Source organism: Physeter macrocephalus, chromosome 5 (assembly GCF_002837175.3).
Source record: "Physeter macrocephalus isolate SW-GA chromosome 5, ASM283717v5, whole genome shotgun sequence".
In the NCBI taxonomy this organism is placed as follows: Eukaryota; Metazoa; Chordata; class Mammalia; order Artiodactyla; family Physeteridae; genus Physeter; species Physeter macrocephalus.
In genome coordinates, this window is record NC_041218.1 from 71,662,092 (window position 1) to 71,684,468 (window position 22,377).

The 22,377-nt window shown below is 38.6% G+C and overlaps 2 protein-coding genes across 2 annotated transcripts in view; one reads left to right on the forward strand and one right to left on the reverse strand.

Annotated features, from left to right (window-relative positions):
- The window catches only part of TSPAN13 (tetraspanin 13), a 35,521-nt gene extending 33,546 nt beyond the window's left edge, over positions 1-1,975 (forward strand). Inside the window, exon 6 of the mRNA XM_007121189.2 lies at positions 915-1,975. Coding sequence (XP_007121251.1) covers positions 915-989 — 75 coding nt within the window. The 3' untranslated portion in view covers positions 990-1,975. The remainder of the gene's footprint in view (positions 1-914) is intronic.
- A 5,015-nt stretch (positions 1,976-6,990) lies between these two features.
- On the reverse strand, positions 6,991-19,805 carry AGR2 (anterior gradient 2, protein disulphide isomerase family member). Its single transcript, XM_007121190.2, has 8 exons — positions 19,485-19,805; positions 16,517-16,662; positions 16,191-16,254; positions 16,020-16,072; positions 14,645-14,718; positions 11,746-11,809; positions 9,125-9,208; positions 6,991-7,942 (listed from the first exon to the last, which is right to left on the reverse strand). Exons 2-8 carry the CDS (start codon positions 16,653-16,655, stop codon positions 7,893-7,895), a joined length of 528 nt encoding a protein of 175 aa, XP_007121252.1. The 5' UTR covers positions 16,656-16,662; positions 19,485-19,805; the 3' UTR covers positions 6,991-7,892.
- Between the last annotated feature and the right edge of the window lie 2,572 nt (positions 19,806-22,377).

Below are 22,377 nucleotides of genomic sequence, written 5' to 3' on the forward strand. Positions count from 1 at the left end.
ACTCGTTAGTGAACGTGGTGTGAGAAATGGCACAATAACTACTTATTACTTTTCTAAAAGTATACGTCCCCCTCCCTTGGAGAGGTAGGAATTATGACATTTTTTATTATCTGTGTTGGAAAATGCATTTATTGTAGGATTTTTATTATTGCTTAATTTTTGCCAAACTCTGTTTCTGAATTAGCAAAATATATGATATTTTAGCTATTAAGACAATTCAGTCTTAATAGCTAACTTTTATCACTTTCCTATTGCCACTCTAACAAGTAATCACAAAGGTAGTAGCTTAAAGAAACACAAATTTATCGTCTTATACTTCTGGAGGTCAGAAGCTTAAAATGGAGACTCATTCTGGAGGCTCTAGAGGAAACCTGTTTTCTTGCCTTTTCTAGCTTCTAGAGGCTGCCTGCACCCCTTGGCTCGATTTTCGCTTGACTTTTCTTCATCTACAAAGCCAGCAGTGTTGCATTCTCTCTCTGAATCTGCTTCCCAGTGCTTCTGTCATGACATCACCTTTTGGCTGTATCTCTGATTTTTGTCCTTCCTGCTTCCCTCTTTTAAGGACCCCTGTGATTAGGTCACAGAGCCCACCCAGTTAATCTCCCTGTCTCATGAGCTTTAACTCAGTCATGTCTGCAATGTCCCTGTTACCACGTAAGGTTGCATATTTGCAGATTCTGGGGATAATGGTGTGGACAACCTTGGAGGGCCATTATTCAGCCTACCACAATGTTCATATTAATTTTTCTTAGGATCTCTCATTTGGGTTACATACTACATTTTAAAAAGAAATCTCTTCCTCTTTGAACAAATAATACAAAGTGCTTCAGAGGATCCAGATTATTTTGCTGATAAACTGAATAAATACGCACAACTGTTACTTTCTCTTTCTTCTTTTCTTTTGTCCATTCCAGATCCTGGGTGTTTGGCTGACGTACAGATACAGGAACCAGAAAGATCCTCGTGCTAATCCTAGTGCGTTCCTTTGATGAGAAAACAAGAAAAATCTTTCATATTCTGATCTTGTACATTTCCTCTAACTTTAAGTTAAGCTAATTTGCCTGTTTAAGGGAACAGTATATGAAAAATTACATAATTGACAGTGAATTATATATTTTTATGTTTCCCTAAATGTTTTTCTTTTTCCGTTGCTAAAAATATCTGAAACTTGTGGTCTCCTCTGAACCTCAGTGGTACCTTGTAATCTACTGTTTTTCGCAGTGTCTGGCACTGTCCACTGTGGCCTTTCTTAGTGTTTTTACCTGCAGACAAACTTTGTATGGCACTATTGTGTTGATCATATTGTGAATCTAAATGTACATCTCACTGGAATAATTAATTGTATGTGGCACTGTGCTGTGTAGATAGTTCCCACTGGAAAAAAGAGTTGAAGTTTATTAAAGCCAGAAAGTATGAGATTCTATTCTGTTAAGTTCAATAAGGGAAATATAAATTCCCCAATTTTTTTGTCCTTTTAGGAAAGATTTTGTGGTGAAAATTGTTAACATAAAAGTGATAATTTAGTTCTAGTAGTCTTCCTGATTACACTAATGTACTCTAGAAATAGCTAGGTCTTTAGGAAAGCGTGCTTTAGTTTTTGATTTTTACCGGTAAGTGCAAAGGAGAAATGGTTTCATGAATGTTCTAATGTGTAACATTTGCCTTCAGCCTTCAAAATGAAATGAGTTTGAAAAATTCAGAAACTATATCTATATAATCTTGATATTCTTTTATAATAATTTGAAGTCCAAAAGACTGCGTTTTTAATCAAGTTACTCTTAATGCACTGGCCCACATAGCAAAAAGATATTTGACTATCTTACAAATTCTCAATACCTTTTCCGTGAAATTTCTCAGTATTGTCACAGCAACTCGTCAAATCCAAGCGTATTTGAAAGTGATCTCCCATAATTTGGAATTTAAATAGTATTGTGGTTCTGTATATTATGTTAAAAAATTAAGTATGGAAACCTTTCTTCGTCTATGAATGTTTGAATTAAAAGAAAGTAATGGAAGGATTGATAAATGAATTAAGTGAAGTGGAATTCTTCTCTTTTTTGCTTCGGGTTCCCTTTGACTGACCTAGAGCTGAGTGTTGCTATTTCAGTGTATAATCCAGCCATGCAATTAACTTCCAGCAGCAGTGGTCATGCCAAAACCTTTTCTTGAAATGTTTCAGTGTCTAATATCTTCTCCATAGTGAAAATTGTTTTATAAAAGAGAAGTCGCTCATTTTGGGGGGGAAAATATGTAAGTTCTTTCCTGTTACTGAAAATTACTAATTTCCTGTCTTATAGTTTATGTAGTATATGGTATTTCATTAGTAATTGTTTTGATGGCTTTTAGACCAAGAAAGAGGATAAATGGTTAATCTATAGAATTTTAGAGCATTTTGAGGGTGGGTCACTTACATGCCTCTGGAAGACTGGCTCATCTTTCAAGAAAACTAAATTCCCTTGGTGCAATTCCCATGCTGTTGTAGGGGAAGAAAAATAATTTTTTCTCTGTTCTTCTGAGTTCTTGGCTGAGACCCCGTGTAGTAAATGACAGATAACAAGAGAAACAACAGAAATTTATTAACATGTATACCTCATGAATACATAGGAAATATCCAGAAAAACTGATTAACTCCTCGAGATGGCTCAAGCCATCATCTTAAATACCATCTTCAGCTAAAGGCAAAAGAAAGGTGTGTGTGTATGGGAGGGGGGCTATCAGGAAGCCAGTTATGGGAGGTTACTAGGAAAGACACAGTAAGTAAGGATAAGGTTTGTTAGCAGTTTTAAGCCAGTGCCATTGATAAAAGAGTTTCTTGTGATTTGGAATCATCCTTTTCTTCCTGGTACAGACAAGGAGACACCTTTACAAATGGAGATTTAAGTGTAAATTTACCTTACAGAAGAGTAAATTTCTACTCTGTTTTCAGAGCTTCTCCTGTCTGTTATTTCTCAAAAGTAATCAACTCAAAATAATCTTAATGCCGAAGAGGCATATTGTGGGGTGGCGTATTCTGCTCTCCTTCAATTTCATATCGAGCTCTGGGCGACCCTAAAAATGTTGCCACTTGTACCATAAGATGAGATTGTAAGTGACACATGAAGGAAGTGAGATTTTTGGACTCCGTCTTTCTTTAAGGCGTTTTGTATTTTCCCTGTTTGCTTTGTTGCATTTTGAAGTTTCCATGAAGTTCTGGAATCTCCTACTAGAATACTTTTCTTGGTGCGAATGATTTTATGTGGGAAGGGCTGTTCCAGAGAGAACCAACCCATAGCCTTGGTTTGTGCTCTAATTGCAATGACCTTATTTAGGTCACCCTAGTTACAGACCAGGGACTGAGAAGCAAGAATCTTTAGGACTACTAAACTCTGAGTACTGTCCCGAGTCCCGAATGGCTGCTGGTGAGCCTGCCTAGGTCAGGCTGATCCCAGGATGACAGGAAGGCCACTGCCTCTTGTGCACAAAATGTTGCCACAAACACATTTTGTGACCTCGGAGGAGGATACGTTTCAAATCAGGGTCTGTCCTGGAGCGGTAACAAATGTCTGTAAGGCCAGCTCAAGACTCCAGAGCTTCTTTCTTCTAAACGTAGCATTTATTAAAAAGCAGACAAACAAAAAACCTATTTTAAAAAATTCTTTCATTCTCTGTGGACTTACTTCATTTAGAGAAATGTTTCTCAGAACATTTACCCAGTCAGCCTTGATGTTAAAGTTGAAATTTTAGAAAATATAAGGCTAATACAAAGGGAAAAAAAAAGTCAGGTTATAAATTCTAGAAATCCAAGCTCATATAGCTTAAATTCATTTCAGCTACTCTGTTATCTAAGCGACAGTGAGTTTGTGAAAACGAGTTATGCATGTTCAACCTAAGTAATATGCTGCTGAATGGAACCTTTCAGAAGAAAAAGAAACCAGAAGAGTGGCTTTTAGTTCTTAGTTTCTTCAGCCAACAACCTCCCACAGTTTTTCTAAATATTTGTTTAACCCTTTTAAAGTTTTTTCATCTTTTTGAAAATGCACTGACTAAATATATGAAACTGTTTCACCATTTAGCTGGTACTGAGAAAGTTAGAATCACGTTTTTACATAGTATTTTCTAGGGGAAAACCACTTTTGGGCATCATGATTATACAAATAGGATCATTCACATGTCAGTTGTTTTATTGCAGGTGACAGTAAGGTTAAAGACCAAGTTGTCCAGGTTTCTGGATAAGTGAAGGGATTTGTGTAAAGTTGTTCTGCACTTGGTATGTTTGGGTCTAGCAGTTAATTTTTACACCAGGCTCTCTATGCCAGATGCAAGTACACGATGGGTTTTCAGTGAATGTTTTCTAAACAATTTTAAAGGGGCAGTGCCCTTCACCCCACACCTCCACCTGACTCCAGAGGGAGAGGGAGGGAGAAAGAGAAAAGAGACCACAGCTTTTCATGTTGAAGTTTATCTGGAACGTCATGATCACAATTGTAGTCGTTGAAATGACTCTTGAAACAGTGGGAAAGGGGTAGAGCAGCCCCCCCTATACCATGTGCCAGGCTGCTTCTCTGGTCCTCTCCTCTGCTGAGGAAATTCAGCTTTTGGAATTCATTTTCAAAGAAGGGCTTGAGGGAGTTCCCTGTGAGTGAAAATATATGTCGAAGAACAGACTTTGACATCCCTTGGAGGGTGAAACCATTTCTGCTTACTTTTGGGATCTTGCTTTTGACAGGTCGATGAGGTCACGACTTGACAGGTGGCCTCTTAATAAGTTAGGCTGACTTCATCTGGACTTTGAAGTCTGCCTCATTGGTGGGGTACTGGAAAGTTTCGTGCTTGCCTTCGAGCTCTTTCTCTTCTCCCTCCAGCTCCCATTCTCAACAGTGATTACTAAATATGAAGACCTCAGTACCTACTTAGGATTACTAAAGGCATCAAACAAGCAAAAAACCAAAGCAGAGATAGCTGGTTATAGGTGATCGTTTGAAGAAGACCGCGGTTCTAAAACAGGTAATAAAGGTTTAGTCAGGTATGTTGATCATCTATGTAAATGACTTTTACAGATGATTTTTGTTACTAACTTTTTTTTCAAAGTTAGTCCTCTCCCTCCTACCGTCAGATAAAACTGATAAAAAAGAAATTTAAGGTGGTAACATATACATAGCATAAAATTTATCATTTTAACTGTCTTAAGTGTGTAGTTCAGTGTTATTAAGTACATTCAGATTGTTGCACAACTGTCCCCACCATCCATTTCTAGAACTTTTTCATCTTCCCAAACTGAAACTTTGTATCTGTTAAACAGTAACCCCCTCATTCCTCCCTCCCCTCAGCTGCTGGCAACTACCATTCCACTTTATCTGTATGAACTTGACTGCTCTAGGTACCTCATCTTAGTGAAATCAGACAGTATTTGTCCTTTTGTGGCTGGTTTATTTCACTTAGCATAATGACCTTCATGTTCATCCATATGTCAGAATTTCCTTCTTTTAAAGGCTACGGAATATTCCATTCTATGTAAAGCACATTTTGTTTACACATTCATCCATCAGTGGCTATTTGGTTTGTTTCTACCTCCCACCTATTGTGAACAATGGTGCTGTGAATGTGAGTACACAGATATCTATTTGGGTACCTACTCAGAAGTGGAATTATCAGATTGTATGGTAATTCTGTATTTATTTTTTGAGGAACTGTTATATTTTTTTCATAGTGGCTGTACCATTTTACATCCCCCCTAGGTTACCAACATTTTAATTCAGCTGTTCAAAATAATACTCTAGTCTTAAGGCATTCTTCCATTTCTCTCTCAAGATATGCTCTCACTTCAATTTATTTCAACACAAAGGAAAGATTGTGAGATGACAGTAAAGGGTTTGGTAGAAAGAGCAGGCATTGCTAACATTTCCATGAGCTTAAAACAACCATTTTTATGTTTGCAACTTCTCTTTCTAACCTTTGTTAAGTACACATGTCCTATAGTTGCAATTACAGCATAGAAATTCTTAAATTCTTTTTCACTTACGCTTTTTGTTTCTCTGTGATGTTTATGACTTATAGATGACAACGTAGTGCACTTTGTGTTAATTATGTAATCATTAGATTTGGAGGTGGCCCCTTTCTTTGGGTATGTTTAAATAATGTTGCCATTGGCATCGTCACAGAACAGTTTCTCTTGAATGATTTTCTTAGGACAAATTCTCAGAAGTAGAGGAGACTGGGTCATAGTTGCTCATTTTTTTTTTTTTTAAATGACTATTGCTCTGTCACTTTTCTAAGGGAGACTCATTTTCCTTGCAGCCTTGACATTTGACTTCTCAGAGATGTATTTATATTTTTAAAAGTATATGGGTGGCTAAAATAGCATGTCATTCAATAAATTTTAAGGACTTAATCTTATTTCACATCAGCCCAATTAAAAAAAAAAACGATTTTGCTGTACAATAAAGGAAACCTGAATAGCTTAGAAGTTGACATTCAAAATATTTGTTTATACACGTGGAAACTGATTTTTTCCTCCAGTTAACCCTCAGAGAGCTTTCTAAATGGGATATTTTACCTTTTTAAGTACATGTAGGTAAGCCTACTTACAAGGAGGGCACCCAATCCCTCTGGTGATATTTTTGCTGAGGATTTATATGTCATTAAATCAACAACCTAGGTTTCTGTTGCAGAGCTCTTTGACAGTACTGTGTGAGAGAAAAGTATTTTAAAAAGTATTAACTGGGAAAGTTAACGCCAAAGAATCTATTCAGAAAAGGCTGTATACAAACAAACAAACAAACGAAAAAAGTTAATTAAGACAAGCAATAGATAACCAATAGGCAAAGCATCGCACAGACCGTTGCAGCCATTCAGGGGCCAAAGAAGTCAGTGGGGTTTGGGTGATAAAGGAATTTTATCTAACAATGAATGTGAGATTAAATATGTAGTGAAGTAATTAATACATGGTTCTAATTTTTGTCAGCAGAATAAAGAGTTAAAAGTAGTTAAAGTGCTCCCCTATCTGATGGCACCTCCTCTCTCACCTCTTCCAAAGATAAGTAGTAACCTCTGATCTTTACCACATGGACATGATGTCAGTGCCCTTTGCTCTTTACCCAGCAGGTCACATTTGGGTGAAGAAGATGGGAACATATCAACTGAATTTATTCCCGGCCAGTACTCTAAAACCTTAAGAAACCAAATATATTATGAGTTTAATTTTCACGATTTCATTAGGGTGTGTTTAAGGATACAGATGTTCTTTGAATGACCTTTTTTTTTTTTTACAAAATTAGTCTTCTGAAGGAGAAAGCTACCTGTCAGAGGTTTTCTCTGAGAGCAAAATCTGACTAAAATTGGATTGCTAAAGTGTCCATTGGAGTTTCTGGCCAGGGTGAGGAGGGGTGGTCTTCAATTAGGTATTGATTTTCATGGGATGCCTTTCTCAATATTTTTTCACACTGGAGCATATTGTTTAATACTTCTGTTGTTCAAGCTCATGTCTACTTTTAGTCACCCGGTGAGAAACTATAGTGAGATGAGATGATAACTTTGTATTTGGGCTTCATTCTTGAACTAGGTTTGTCTTGTCCTCTTTTTGAACGTTTTGTGTGTCTGAAAATCCTATCTGGTGAATGAACCGAATAGCTTTTCTGTGAAAGACCAAATTGGGGGGAAAAAAGAACAGTTTGAACACCCCTAAAAGGATTTATTTTTTTTAAAAATCATGGCTCACTATGGTAGTATAAGATAGTGTTTTCATATATGTATACTTAAAACCAAATTTAAAAAAAGAGCTGTTGTAACATGAAACCATAATCTAATCAGTAGGTTCACCAGTGCTTCTGCCTTCTCCACAGTCTTCTAAAATCTCCTCTGGTTCCAAGTCTCAAGGCCCAACACAAAGGGAGGAGCTCGCAGATTTTGTTTTTTCTCTACAATTCAGTCTTCAGGAACTTGAGAGCTTTCCTCATGTTGTCAAGCACTAATGTGGGAAAAAGTTATGAGAGTCAGCACATCGTCAGAAATCATATTGATAGATACAGCACGAATGTTGGTAACCTTGTAAATTCTTTTCTAAAAGTATGTGAAATGGCTTTTATTATTATAACCTAGTTCTCTTGCAATGTTTATTAACTGCCTTTTTCACAAGGCACGGTGATATTACCTGTGCAGAATACCTGCCTTTCAGGAACCCAAAGCCTTATTAAGATCTATACTGTTATCTCAAGAATGGTCAACACATTTGGAATGTGCTTCCCTTGGTGCACCCAGAACCTACTGGAGACATTGATAATGGACCAGGACATTCTTTCCTGCTGCCCAGACACAACCTCATAATCCTTCCCAACATATAACGTTCTAGGTTGGTGCCACCCAACAGAAATTTCTGTGATGATGAAAAAGAGTCAGTGCCTGTTCACTGAGTACTTTAAATGTGTTTACTGTGTCTGAGGATCTGAATTTTAAAACCTGAATTAAAACAGCTACACGTGACTAATGGCTGACACATTGGGCAGTGCAGGTCTACATAATCACTAGTCATCGAGTGAATTGGTTCTTAGGACAAGACTCAGTTTTCTTCCCAGAAGGACTAATTAGATGTCACAACTAGGTACAGTCTCCCGTTGAGGTTCTTCATCCGCCTTGAGTCTCACACTTTTTTTTTTTTTTTCATGTTATGGCAACCCCAGGGGAAGTCAGTCTCTTGGCAACTGTTTGGAACCATCTTTCCTACTGATCTTTAAAATTGAACTTGAATTCAACTTTAATAAGCTGGACGAAATTATTTCACTTTTGTTACTTGGAGGAAAGCATTTAACAAAGCATGCAGATTGCTACTATTGCTATTGTGATGGTACGATTACTACTGCCCTCAGGTCTGTGATAGAAGGAGTTAAAGTGAGCTAAGAGAAACCTGAAAAGGAGGTAATATGGTCCTAGGATTCTCCTAGAGGAAAAGATACCTAATCTAAATAACTCATCTTTAATTGAGTTTTTAAAAAAGTGAGATCAATGCTTGAATGTAATTTGCTGGAGGACACAAGGCCAGTTAGGGTCAGACTGGTTCTCTGGGGTCTCTGAGCACAGCTTTTTCTTCCCTCCCCATGTGGGCTCTCCTCCCAGTACAGCAGTGAAACAGATGTTCAAAGGAGGTAACACTTACGTAGAGCCATATCCGAAGGTTCGTAAGCATAGAGACGATTTGAGTATCTTCCAGTGATGTCGGCTCTAACTGTCAGGGATGGGTCTACAAAGAAAAAGCCAAAGGGAGTGGAGTACTATGTTTCAAAATAACCCCTATTGCATGATGAAGCCTACATGTTTATCCACATCCCGTGAAAAGAACACAATGTGTCCTGCTGGATGAGATTCTACTCCATCCAGTCTGCAACCTGGCCTCTGCAGTCGGTACCCAAAGCCAGACTGGGAGCATTCAACAGCCATGCAGTGCTATTTGTGGAAAAGGTTAAGAACGCTGCTGTCCTATCTATAGTAACCTGAAAATAGGATAATATACATTCTTGGGATGGTGTTTTGTTTTTTTTTTGGTGAAAACACTGGCATTCTCTACTAAAGAATTATTTTAAGTTTTTGAAATGATTATATTGTAATTGAAATACGTTACCAAGAGCAACCTGGATAATTAGGAACTCACATGAAATGCTAGTTTTCCAAACCAAAGTTGTTTTTTTTTTTTTAAATGAATAAAAATGCAAGCTCTTAAGACCAGCCAAGGTAAAATAAGTAGGTAGTTTTTTTACTTTATTGTTAAGTAGCTGCATTTTAAAAATAGAGATTTAGGCATCTTCCCTTATACATATATTCCTATAGGTTTAAATCCTTTTTTTTTTAAGTTTTATGTTTACTTGAAGTTATCAGTTAATGAGGAAAAAACAGGTATAAATAAGATGCATCCAGAAGGGAGGTAGTAGGATATGCAAAGGCCTGGCAACCTTGCCTTGAGATAAGTGATTGAAGGAGGCTATGGTCCGTGTCCTGAGAATTAGATGAAGAGGAAAGATGAGGCCCAGCCACATGGATGCCAAGTCTGTCACCAGTACTTGATGGACAATCCCTGTCGTTTCAGAATGTTGGACTAGGACCAGCATACATAAATTACAGGAACCAGACTTTCGTTTGTTCAAGAAAGACTTAAGACGTACCCTACTTCTGATTGGTGTAGAGGATACACACACAGGGTCTCATCCTCATAATACAGTGACATCAGAAAAGCTTTTTCAACTCCCAAGCATTGGCTTACAGCCCTGGCTGCACAGTGGAGTCATCTGCAGAGCTTTCAAAGACTGTCACCTGCATCCTAGCCCCTGAGATTCTGATTTAATTGGTTTGAGGTGTAACCTGGGCAGCTTGATGCTTAAGATCTTCCAAGCAATTCTAATGTGCAGGCCTCGTGGGGAACTACTGAGCCGGAAGAGCAAGCTGCCTGGGACCTAGTTCTTATGACCAAAGGAATTGAACGGGGGTTAAAAAGCCCTTAGACAGGAACACTCTGAAAAGAATTCCTGCACAGGGTATGACTGGATGACCTATAAGGGCCCTTTCATTTAAGGGTCTAAATTTTCTAAATCCTAACAAAACCAAATCTGTAAGATTACCTCTAGTTCAGCCTTCTTCCTTTTCTCCTTTCACTTTTTCTTGCCGCTGTTTTATAGGTTAGTGTGAACTTGGATGAATTACAGAGGTGATCTGCTTGATCAGAGTGAGGTCTGCTATGTGATGGATTTAATTATGGATTGCCGTTTTATCAGTATCACTTTGATCAAAGCCAAACTCAATTCATTTGTTCAATCATTTAACAAATACTTATTGTGAGCCTACCACAGGGTCATGCTGAAAATATGATGGTGAGCTGAAGAAGATCTAGTCCCTGCCACATGGGGGGCAATATTTATTAAACAAGCACCCAATAAATACCAAATTAAAACTGAGGAAAGAGTGACCATTGAGAGGAACATGGTGCCACAAGAGCACATCGTGGGAGTTTGAGCAGGTCAGTGAATGCCAGTGATTAACCAGGTGACCTGGGGGTACCGAGGGGGGAAGCAGAAAAGCTTTCCAGCAGAGGGAACGGCACATGAAAAGTACCAGTGGCAGGAAGGAGCATGTCTCCTTTGATTTTTTTTTTCTTTCAGCCCATATTCATAACTTGCCTAGAAATAATGATCAAAAAATGTCAGAAAGGGCTTCCCTGGTGGCGCAGTGGTTGAGTCCGCCTGCTGATGCAGGGAACACGGGTTCGTGCCCCGGTCCGGGAAGATCCCACATGCCGCGGAGCGGCTGGGCCCGTGAGCCATGGCCGCTGAGCCTGTGCGTCCGGAGCCTGTGCTCCGCAACGGGAGAGGCCACAACAGTGAGAGGCCCGCGTACCACAAAAAAATAAAAAAATAAAAAAAATAAAGAAAGAAAAATCCAGCACAGGAATCAAAAGTTTGCCCGATTAAATATTTACAGACCTGATATAATTCAGGGAAATGATTAATACGTTTAAACAGGGTGCTTCCTTCTTAGGTGTACTTGTGGCAGAAGATGAGAAGTTAAAAGGAGGAGATGAAGGAAAAATGTCATGTATGGAAGTAGGTAGAAGCTTGCATTTCCTAATGAAAATAGGTTGTGAAACTGAAAGTTAAACCTCCCCAGCAGAGCTCCGTCGTCGCCTTGGCCATGGTGGAGCAGCACCTGAGGGTGTGGAGGACAGAGGCAGCGATGGGGCGGCACTTGTGTAACGTTCAGAGTGTGTTTTATCTCATTGTCCCATTTACTTACCAACAAACATAATCCTGGGGACGTATTGGCCATCAGGAGAAAGGTGTTTGTCAGTTGTTTCATACTAAGATGTAAAAAAAAAAAGCAGCTTTCAGTTTGTTTATATTCTTCAGTTATTTTCAAACTTGTTAAAACAACAGTGTGTCCATTCCTGGGCTAGGCATCTTAAGACACTGTAAGGCACATCTCTAACACAGAGAGTTTATAATATAGATGGGGAGGCAAGTTACACGCATGAAATAATAAGACAGAGCAGACTGTGATGCAGAACATGAGGTAAAAAGCTGATGCATGTGGTGAACAAAGAGCCAAAAAACTCAGTAAGGGAGAATTTGGAAGGCATACAGTGTTTGGGGAAGGACATTGGATGAGGTAGGAGGAGCTAGCATAATGAAAAAAAGAAAACGGAAGTCATTTTTAGAGAATCTGCAAAAACAGGATTATCTTGAGAATTCGTCTGTCCATTTATCATTTTTTAATTTTCTTTGTTTAACAGGGAGATACAGGTAGGAGAAGGACTATTTAGGATCCGGGGGGTGAAATGTTGTGATGAAGGATATACACGTGCATTGGGTGCCCAGAGCAGGACATTTAGCCTCATCTGCAAGTTCCGCCAGGACTTTCTGAAGTGGGTAAAGAGGAATCTTTAAAAAGTGAATAGGAGTCAGTTATATAGGAAAGGAGGTCACTCCAGGCAGTGGAGGGGGGAAGATTATACAAAGGTAGAGGAAAGGCCTAGCACTTTATATAACCAAGTGTTTGGATGGGACTAAAGGATAGGAATACCTGAGGCGGTAGTGAGAGAAGATGCTAGAAAGCTACTTCAGGGGCTGGCTTGTGACTGGCCTTGCACACCATGCCACAGTGTTTACGTCTGCTCATAAATAAATAAGAACCACTGAGACTGTCATACAGAGTGAAGTAAGTCAGAAAAAGAAAAACAACTATCATATAGTAACGCATATATGTGGAATTTAGAAAAATGGTACAGATGAACCTATTTGCAAAGCAGAAATAGAGACGCAGACATAGAGAACAGATGTATGGACACCAAGTGGGGAGAGGCGGGTGGGATGGATTGGGAGATTGGGGTTGACATACGTACACTACTATGTATGAAGTAGATGGCTGGTGAGGGCCTACTATATAGCACAGGGGGAAGAAAAAAGAAGGTACAGTCTGTTTGCAGGACACATATTAGGTTAACCTTAGAAATGCATTCCAGTATACATTAGGGGCAGACAAATACTGTTTGATTCCACTTATGTGAGGTACCTACAGTAGTCAAATTAATAGAGTCAGAAAGTACATTGGTAGATGCCAGGGGCCAAAGGGCGACAGTGGGGGGGAGGGGGGAGGGGGGAATGCGGAGTTAGTGTTCAATGGGGACAGAGCTTCAGTTTAGGAAGGTGAAAAATTCGGGAGATGGATGATGGTAAGAGTTGCACAACAATGTGAATGTACTTAGTGCCACTGAACTGTACAATTAAATATGGTTAAAATAGTATGTTTTATATTATGTGACTTTTACCACAATAAAAAGAAAAAATATTAAGAAAAAAAAAAAAGGAACCACTGGAGGAGTGTTAGAAGTGCCATGATTGCAGTTTGGTTTTTAGAGTGATTACCCCGACAATCATGTGGGATTAGATGGGATTTATTTTGTAGGCAGGGAGCCACTTAGTAATACTGCAATAAGCTAGGCAAGGTGCCAAACTCTTAGGCTAAAACAGCGGGCCTCAATTTATAGGGAAGTGACCAATAGCAAGAATATTTCAAAGTTAGAACCACAGGGCTTCTTGACTGCCGGAGGTGAGTGGGAGGGGACCAAGTCTAGAATAACACTCTAATGGAATAAGGAATAGAGAAAAAAGAGCTTTTTGAAAAACCTGGGCCTCGCTGATAAATTCGGTGTTGAACGTGTCGAGTTGAAGCTGAGTACGAGATTTCTGGAACTAGGCTGTGTGGCTAAGTTGGAAGCTGTTGCGTATTTGGGGAAGATGTGGGAGTTATCGGTAAGCAGGCCTTGATTAAAGGCCGATGAAATTGTCCATAGAGAATATAAAATATAAAAAGCAAAGTAGGTCAAGTAGAGATCCATGAAGTCACTCATATTAAGGGGTAGAAGGAGGAAGAGGAGCCTTGGAAGGGAGGTGAGGGAAGAACCGCTGGCGTGGATGCTCCTTGAAAAAGCCAACTTGTCAACCTGGAAAGTCCGGACGCGCAGGTTCAGCGGCCGTGGCTCACAGGCCCATCCGCTCCGCGGCATGTGGGGTCCTCCCGGAGCGGGGCACGAACCCGTGTCCCCTGCATCGGCAGGCGAATTCTCAACCACTGCTCTACCAGGGAAGCCCGGAGATTAGTTTTCTGAGTAGTTTACTGATTGTTTGCTCTCGGAAGGAAAGTGGATACTGTTTGTATACCAAGCAGAAGAACTTGTAAAGGCAGAAAGCTTGACCATCAGGAGGGGTGGTGATGGTGAAGTAGGACGGGAAAGCATTGAGGCCACAGCACATGTGGAATGATTAGTTTTGGACACCTGGAGAGTCCACCTCTTCCGAGAGAGGGCACACGGACTAAGAATGGGTGGAGAGCAGCCAGGACTGCAGGGGAAAGGGGCACAGCAAGGAATTTTTAATGACAAAAATGTTCCACTTATTACAGCAGCAGAGAAATTCTGGACCACAGGAGAGTATTTTTCAGACAACTTAGAATTATTAATTGCTAAATAAAAATGTAGACATGCAAGAAATAAAATCTTTCCTCATTGTAATCTATGAGATGAGATATTTGGAGCACGTCCCCATTAATGCAGTATGACTAAGATGTATAGGGAAAATGAACCATCCATTTCAAATTCTAAGCCACAGAGAAATGGCAGGATGAAGAGTAAACTTACAACTAGATTGAGGAGGACAAACTGCTCTGCCAATTTCTGGATTTCTTTATTTTCAGCAAATGTCTTCTTTAAAGCTATAATGTAAAGAAAAGATTGTGAAGCATTCATTTCATCACCAGTTAAAACCATTATTCTCTGTTGGATTTTAAGGTGAACTGTATTTGTAATACAATATGCAACTCCGCCCTTTCTGCAAATGGTTAGTGAAGTAATATCTAGGCCATTGACTGGCTTTGCTTCGTTACTGACTCATGCGATCATTCATTCATTCATTCCTTATTTTTTTAACCTATATTTACTGAGTGGTTACTATGTGGCAGTACTGTTTCATGTACTGGGAACAGAGCAGTGGGGAAAAAAAAATAATGTGCTTTCTTCATAGAGCTCAAATGCTTGTGTAAGAGGTCATAAACAAGTAAATAATTTTAGGTGAAGATAACGGTACTTTGAAGAAAAATAAAGCAAAGCAAGAGGTTTAAAAGCTACAGAGTGGTTAGGGTAGACTTCTTTGAGGAGGATGTTAGGGATATGTCACACATGGCAGAGGGGACTGCAAGAGCAATAGCCCTGAGCTGGGAATGGGTTTGGATGCTTGAGGGAAAGCACAATGGCCAGGCTAGATGCAGTGGAGGGAAAACACGGCGAGAGTGCTAAGAAAGGAAAGGCAGCCAGGGGCCAGATCATGTGCAGCCATTTGGGCCACGGTCAGGAATCTGGATTTAATTTTACCTGTGATGAGAAGCCACTCGAGCACATGAGTGTTAGGATATGATGGCTTCCGTGTGGAGAACTGACTGTCGGGTGACCAGGTAGGTGCCTGTTACAGATCAAGGCAAGATCTAAACTTGGTTTGGATGAGGGCAGTAGCAGTGAGGCAATCGGAAGTGGCTGGATTTGGGCAGGACCTACATAATATATGCGGCCCATTGCAAAATGGAAATATGGAGCCTCTTGTTCAAAAATTATTACGAATTTTAAGACAGCAACAACAGAGCTTTACAACAAGCATAGGAACCTACTAAGCACTGGGTCCTGTGTGACCGCACAGGTGGTGTGCCCATGAGGCTGGTGCTGGCTTTCGGATATATGGTGAAGGTAAAGCAATGGTATCTGCTGATGTATTGGATGTGAGATGTAAGAGAAAACAAGTCAAGGATGAATTCTAGAGCTTTTTTTTTTTTTTTCAAAATGTGAACCAATGGCTAATACAAACTGTGGAAATATTTGAAGTTACTTTAAAATATGTTTTTACTACATAAAATATTCTTTTAAATTCAGCTGTGCTAGGTGCTAAGGATGTAAAGATGAGTGATCTGGACCCTGGCCCTAGAGCTAAAAGCCTATAAAGGAAATTATATTTAGAAGTATAAATTACCTTGACTGTGTGGGCATTCATCCAAGTGATGAATAATCATCAAGGGTTTATTGCTTTAAGAGACAAAGAGAGATTGGGTAATCTTTAATGAGTAGAATTTCATGTGTAGCTAAAGATCACTAGATGGTGCTCTTGAGAGCTTTGAGGGAATTCTGTAAAACTTGTCTTTACCTTGTCTTGGATTTGTATAAAGCTTCTTCATATGTCTGAGTCCAGATGAGTGGATCGCCCCAACCTAGAACAAAATGAACCAGTATATTTAAAGTGATTATATTCTCAGATCCAAAGCTGTTGAAAAGCAGTGGTAAAACTGGGATCAGTATATACTTGATGCTGAAGAAGAGCAAAAACCTCTAGAGAAAGCAGAAACAATTATAAACTTTGATAAATCTAGAACCAACACATAAAAAATAGGTTCAGCACACAACTCTCAGCTCTGAGTATTAAATCTTTACCAATTAAGTATAACTGGAGGCCGACAAGAAGCTGACTTTTACCTCTGGAGAGGGTCTGGGGCAGTTTGGGTTGAGAGTCCTTTGTGTCCTTCTTAGCTCCTGGTTTGACTGTGGTGTCTTTGGCCAGAGTGTAGGAGAGGGCCACAAGTAGCAAGAAGGCTGACACTGAAATCTTCTCCATGGCAAATCTGATATGGAAGACAAACAGATAAGCAAAAAGTCAGTAAAACAAAAGAGAATTAGCAGTTTTCAAAATCTTCAGATTGTAGCACAACCATGGGATACAACAGGAATTGAGGCTTAGATGAGATTGAACACATGCAATTGGAGTAAAAAACTACCTTCCACAGAATTTTCCTAAGAATACATAGTATGAATATCTACCATCTATCTATCTATCTATCTATCTATCTATCTATCTATCTATCTATCTATCTATGTATCTATTTATCTACCTATCTATATCATCTTCTACCTCTATATGCTATAGATCCATATAGATAAAATATGAAGATCTCCATAGAAATCTACAATATAGAAATAGATACATGTATATTTTAAGAAAATAAGTAGATAGATGTATATATTCTAATAGCTAAGGGAATTTGCTTTTAAATTTATATTTAAAAAATTGTAGTACTGGAAGACACCTTAAGGGTTATATCCTCTTTTCCCACCTCCCCATCGTCTCATTTTGTAGATGAAGAATCTGAAATTCAGAGAAATGAAGACTAATGAGATGGGTATAGAACCAAGGCTTTTGGATTGTGCCATTTTGCAGTGCTGGCTCCCATCTTCCCATCCTGAAAAAATTACCCGAAACATACATACTTCTTTAACATTTTGTGAAAATGAGGACACTTGCCATTGAAGAATAAGATCTGAGTAAAATGATTTATTTCATTTAGAAACTGCCAGCTTTATCTTTTAACTAAAAACTTGCACCCACAAAACTTTCTCCCTAGTGTAATATTTACTCAAATTCTATGTATTGGTTTTGAATTGGTTAAAATACATCGGTGCACATTTCTTTCAGTGAACTAATTCTTTGACTCTCAGTGCAGGCCTGTTAGAGTAGGTGGTTGTAGGCATGTACTTTAGTGCACAAAAATATTCTATGGGACTCATAACACAGAGAAACCAACCCCATGGATGTCTCTTTGTTATTTTTTTTTCCTTCCTAGTATTCCGAATTTAATTCTCAGGGAATGTTAGTTACACTACTGTGAAGCAGATGCTTATGAATGGCAAAGCGAATGACAAGGTAAGATCCATGAATGAGTGAGGAAGTGAGCTAGCTAGCTAGCAAAGTGAATTGCACTAGCCAATCACTAGGGTTATCCAGGGACCATAACATGCAAAGCTGGATACTTGGGATGCTAATAAAGCCAAAGACTGAAATTTCCTAAAAAGAAACACCTAACTCATACTGGTGTATGTTTCGAATTAAATCAACTGAACTCTGCAAGGGAAGCAGGATGGACCATCAATGCTTAGTATTTTTAGGGAGTAAATTTTCTCATGTTCTGATAGAGCAAGTGGGAACCTTTGTTAAGCATTAGCCAATTCTAAAAAAAGGCGTTGCTAAGTCACCAAATCCAGATGATGCCTTGTATTAAACTGACCAATTATTATCTGTGTCATAGTACGTAGTCACACAACATCTCACTCAAGAAAGACAAAAGCAAAAAAACAGGGATACACTTTCTTCATTTTCTATACCCGTAATGATATGGAAATGCCAATAACAATTTTTATTATCCAGCATTTTGCAGAAACAACTAAAGTGTGCTCCAAGTCTTCCAGCCTTTTTGGTACAAAGGCTTCTTTTTAATGTAAACAACAAAAACCAAGAACCTTTATGTGAGAATAATTATACTTTTGGGATACTAGTTGGATTCAGAAAAATATCTTGGCAAATAATGACTTTAAATTTATCGACAAACATTTGATTTTGTATGTCTTTAGAGCAACAGCATCTAATGTATGTTAGAAAAAATAGTAAACTAGTGGTGAAGTATTTAATTCATTGACAATTCTTGTTGTGCAAGTGGCTATTAGGACTCCTTGCTCTAGCTCTGCAGCTTTCAGGTTGCAACTATTGATATCTTATACGTGTTTTATGGCAGGATAACTCAAGGGAGCCGAATAAAACTCCTGCTGTACAAACATCCTGCTCTGAGCTGACTTTCTGAGATTCACTGTACTGAGTTTTCATTACTGAATATACTGTGGTCTGCAAACTGCCTGCATAAACCACCTCAAAATAGAAAGCTAACCACCGAGGACATGGATAATTTGGACACACACACACACACACACACACACACACACACACACACACACACATTCTTCAAAACCAGAACTTTTCACTTTTCATTATATCTCTGCTTATCTTCAGCAAGGAATGCCTTGTAGGAGGTTTCAGTGTCCCTGTTCATGAATGCCTCAGGAAAGCAACCAGATCTCTCCTTATACAGCCTATCCCATGAATTTAAAGATTGAAGAAGCAATAAGGATATCTTTATATTAGACACAGAAAGAAAACTGTTTTCTGATTTGCAATAATATTCTGAACTGTAATTCCAAGCAGCCAATCTGAGCTGAGCTTTCACAGTCCTGCGGGTCTTTGCTTTGCCAGTGGGAAAGAAACAGAGCATTAGATGGTGATCAGGGCTCAGTAACTAAGACAGGAGACCCTGGGCCCTGTGCCGGGCTTGAAAACTCCTGGAGTTCGCTCACTCTTAAACCTTTCATTTCCTGAGGGAGAAAGCATTACCTTCAACCAGCTCCGGAGCATAGCTCTGCCAAAGAGAGGTCCCAGTAAGCCTTTGGTGGAAATCCCATGATTCCCTCTCCAAATCCCATTTCACTGCCCATGGAACTACCCTGCACTCCTCTGCCTGTGGGTTGCCTGCAACTTTACACAGTAACCAAAGGCCAAAGCTCATTCTAACAAGTGCCCTTCCAAAACTGCTGTCAGGAGCCTTACCTGGATTTTCCCACCCACCTGTCTGTGTGAGCCAGATGGCCTCGATGCAGTCCAAGCTTCCTAGAGTGCTGGCTCAGCCCAAGGCTGTATTTATGCACCTGAGCACACCTCAATCCCACCCACTAATCCCATATTCACATGTTGCAAACTCGGAGAGGAACTGTTCTTTTCCCAAGTCTTCCCTGGGCTAAAGAGTTCCTTGTTTTTAAAAATAAGGTTGCAAAGGAATGCCTTTCAGTATGCATGTTTTTAACTGTTTGTGAAAGTAGGTTGTTAAGAGATTGGGAAAAGATGGGCAAAATGCCAAATCCAGGTAAGCTTTAAATGAAGACATTTGATTTGCCTGAAGGCTGATTTGTCTTTATGTGATTGGATGGAATTTGCGGTTTGTAGAATTTTTTTTTCTCCCTCCTGGGGAGATTGCCTCTGTTTAGTTGGAAACACACAAGAGGTGATTCGCAATTCTAACCCCTACAGTCATATAAGCTGCTATCCTCCATTATGGTATAAATTATTTTACACAATGTACTTCCTCTTCTTAGCAAACAAAATGTATTGTCACTATAGGTATGAAAACAATCCAAACCAAGCATTCACATCATATTTTAAAACTCAGAAAGTTATTGAAAAAAGATATCCTAACACTATGAGTTTTTATTAATTACCTTGCAGCAACTTCCCTCCAAAGAATTCAAAGGTATTTCATAGATATTCTTTTATTTAATGGCAGACTTTCCTGCTAGGCATGCAGAAAAGTATTTACATCATTTTTCAGACCTAGAAAGTAAGGTCTGCAACTACTTTCTCATTAAGGGTTGTACAATTATTCACTCAACATTTTAAGACTGGACTTGGGTTTTCTGTAAAAAATTTTAATCCTGTGTTTTGTTCTTGAAACTATGCGCAATCCTTAAAAGTTCAGAATAGAGATATCTTTAACCACAGAAAATTAACTAATGGGATGCAAGCCCTATAAAAATAACTTTTGAAATGAGTTAAGATAATATTTCAAAACATTGTAAAGTATGTAAGTTTTTTGATAGAGCCTTAATTTCTGTGGGCAAAATATGAAGTGATTCCCCAAACGGTGAATTTTCATTAGAAATGAGTTTACAGAGATCATTTCTTTAGGAGTTTGAGTGAAAACAATGATTTGAGCTCAACTTTTAAAACTGATAAGCCTTTTATATAGACTCAGTCTATTTAGCCTTTAGAAGAGTCAATTCAACCGCCTCATTTTGCAGATGAAAAAAATGATGTTAAAAAATTAATGACTGTGTGAAGATCTCACAACTTGTTAAGGGCATTGCTGAGACCAAAGCTGTGGTGTCCTCTAGTCTATCACCTGCTAAGAATGGAAAGTGGGTAGCATGTGGGCTCCAAAAGATTCTTGCCTGAGTCCTGCATCCTGTGTTCACTTGCTGGATGATCTCAGAGACATCATTTAACATCCCTGAAACTTCAGTTTCCTTATCTACAAAACAGGGATAAGATTACCATACATGTCTGTTTTGAGTACAAAATGAGATTTTAATGAAATAAGAAGTGGGAAATTGGTACATTCATTTGCTAGGCTGGTATATAGCAAAATACTATAGACTGTCTGACTTAAACAACAGCAACTTATTTTCTCACAGTCCTAGAGACTGAAAGTCTGAGATCAAGGTATCAGTGAGTTTGATTTCATCTGAGGCCTCCCTCCTTGGCTTCTAGATGCCAACTTCTTCCTGTGTCTTCCTACGGTTATCTCTCTGTACCTCTCTGTGTTCTAATTTCCTCTTCTTGTTAGGACACTAGTCATCTTGGATTAGTGCCCATCTTAATGACATATTTTACTTAATTACCTCTTTAAAGACTGTCTCCAAATATACTCATATTTTGAGGTACGGGAGTTATGATGTCAACGTCTGAATTTTTTTATCATGGTGAAAACAGATCATGTGAGATCTAACCTCTTAACAAATTGTTAAGTGTGCAGTACAGTATTGTGAACTATAGACATAATGCTGTATATCAGATCTCTAGAACTTGTTTCTTGATGTTTAATTAAATGAAATTAAAATGAATATCAATGGATTAAATTTACCTAAATTAGATTACATTTCAGTATATTAAATTTAATATATTAAATAGCTGCTTGTACAAAATTCTTTAATGAAATCCCCCTAAGTATTTTTACCTACATTTACAAATTTAATACCAGTACATCTAATTCTTTTAAACTTTTAAAGTGTCCAACAGGGCAGATTTGCAAACTTAATTACCAAAACTTTTCTAAGCACTTTAGCAATCCTTGTAAATATCATAAATTAAAAGTACCGATTAACAATTCAAGTTATATTAATCATGTAAATATTGCTCACAGCCAAATATATTATGATTCTCACTTTCAAAAGTATGGTGAAAAAAGTATGGTGGTTTGGACAATAAATTATATGGTCTAGATAATAAAATCTACCAATGTTCTCTGCAAAAAAAATTTGCCTGTACACACACACACACATAATTTTACAATTATTTCGGATATCTCATTTATATACTGAACTTAATCCGAGGAGCCCTTTGTGGGATCCGTAGACCCAGGTTTTAAAAAAAAACTCTTGCTCAAATGTTCAAGCGTCTATCTGTAGCCATTTTCAAAGAGCCCACAGCTTTAGAATTTAGCATTTAGCTCTCTGCCCTTGTTTTATAGCACAACCTTGTATTTCTTCCCATCTATCAGCAGTTTTATACTGTGGTCTAAGTTGGAAAGAATCCTAGTCTCACAGTCATTCAAGTCTTTTGTTGTCCCTGAATAAAGGCCCACAGTCGGAAATCCCTTTAGATCGCAGTGGAGGTGGAGATTATAAGGAAGGAGGAATAATAAGTAATCTATAATGTATGAACATTCAAAATAGATGAGGTGATTTCC

What these genes read in the sequence shown, in the direction of transcription:
- AGR2 (XM_007121190.2), bottom strand. Translation starts at nt 16,655, where the DNA reads ATGGAGAAGATTTCAGTGTCAGCCTTCTTGCTACTTGTGGCCCTCTCC. An exon ending in GCCCCAGACCCTCTCCAGAG is followed by an intron (nt 16,255 to 16,516) that starts GTAAAAGTCAGC and finishes ATTTTGTTCTAG; the next exon opens with GTTGGGGCGATCCACTCATC. An exon ending in CCCCAGGATTATGTTTGTTG is followed by an intron (nt 9,209 to 11,745) that starts GTAAGTAAATGG and finishes TTTTCTTTGTAG; the next exon opens with ACCCATCCCTGACAGTTAGA.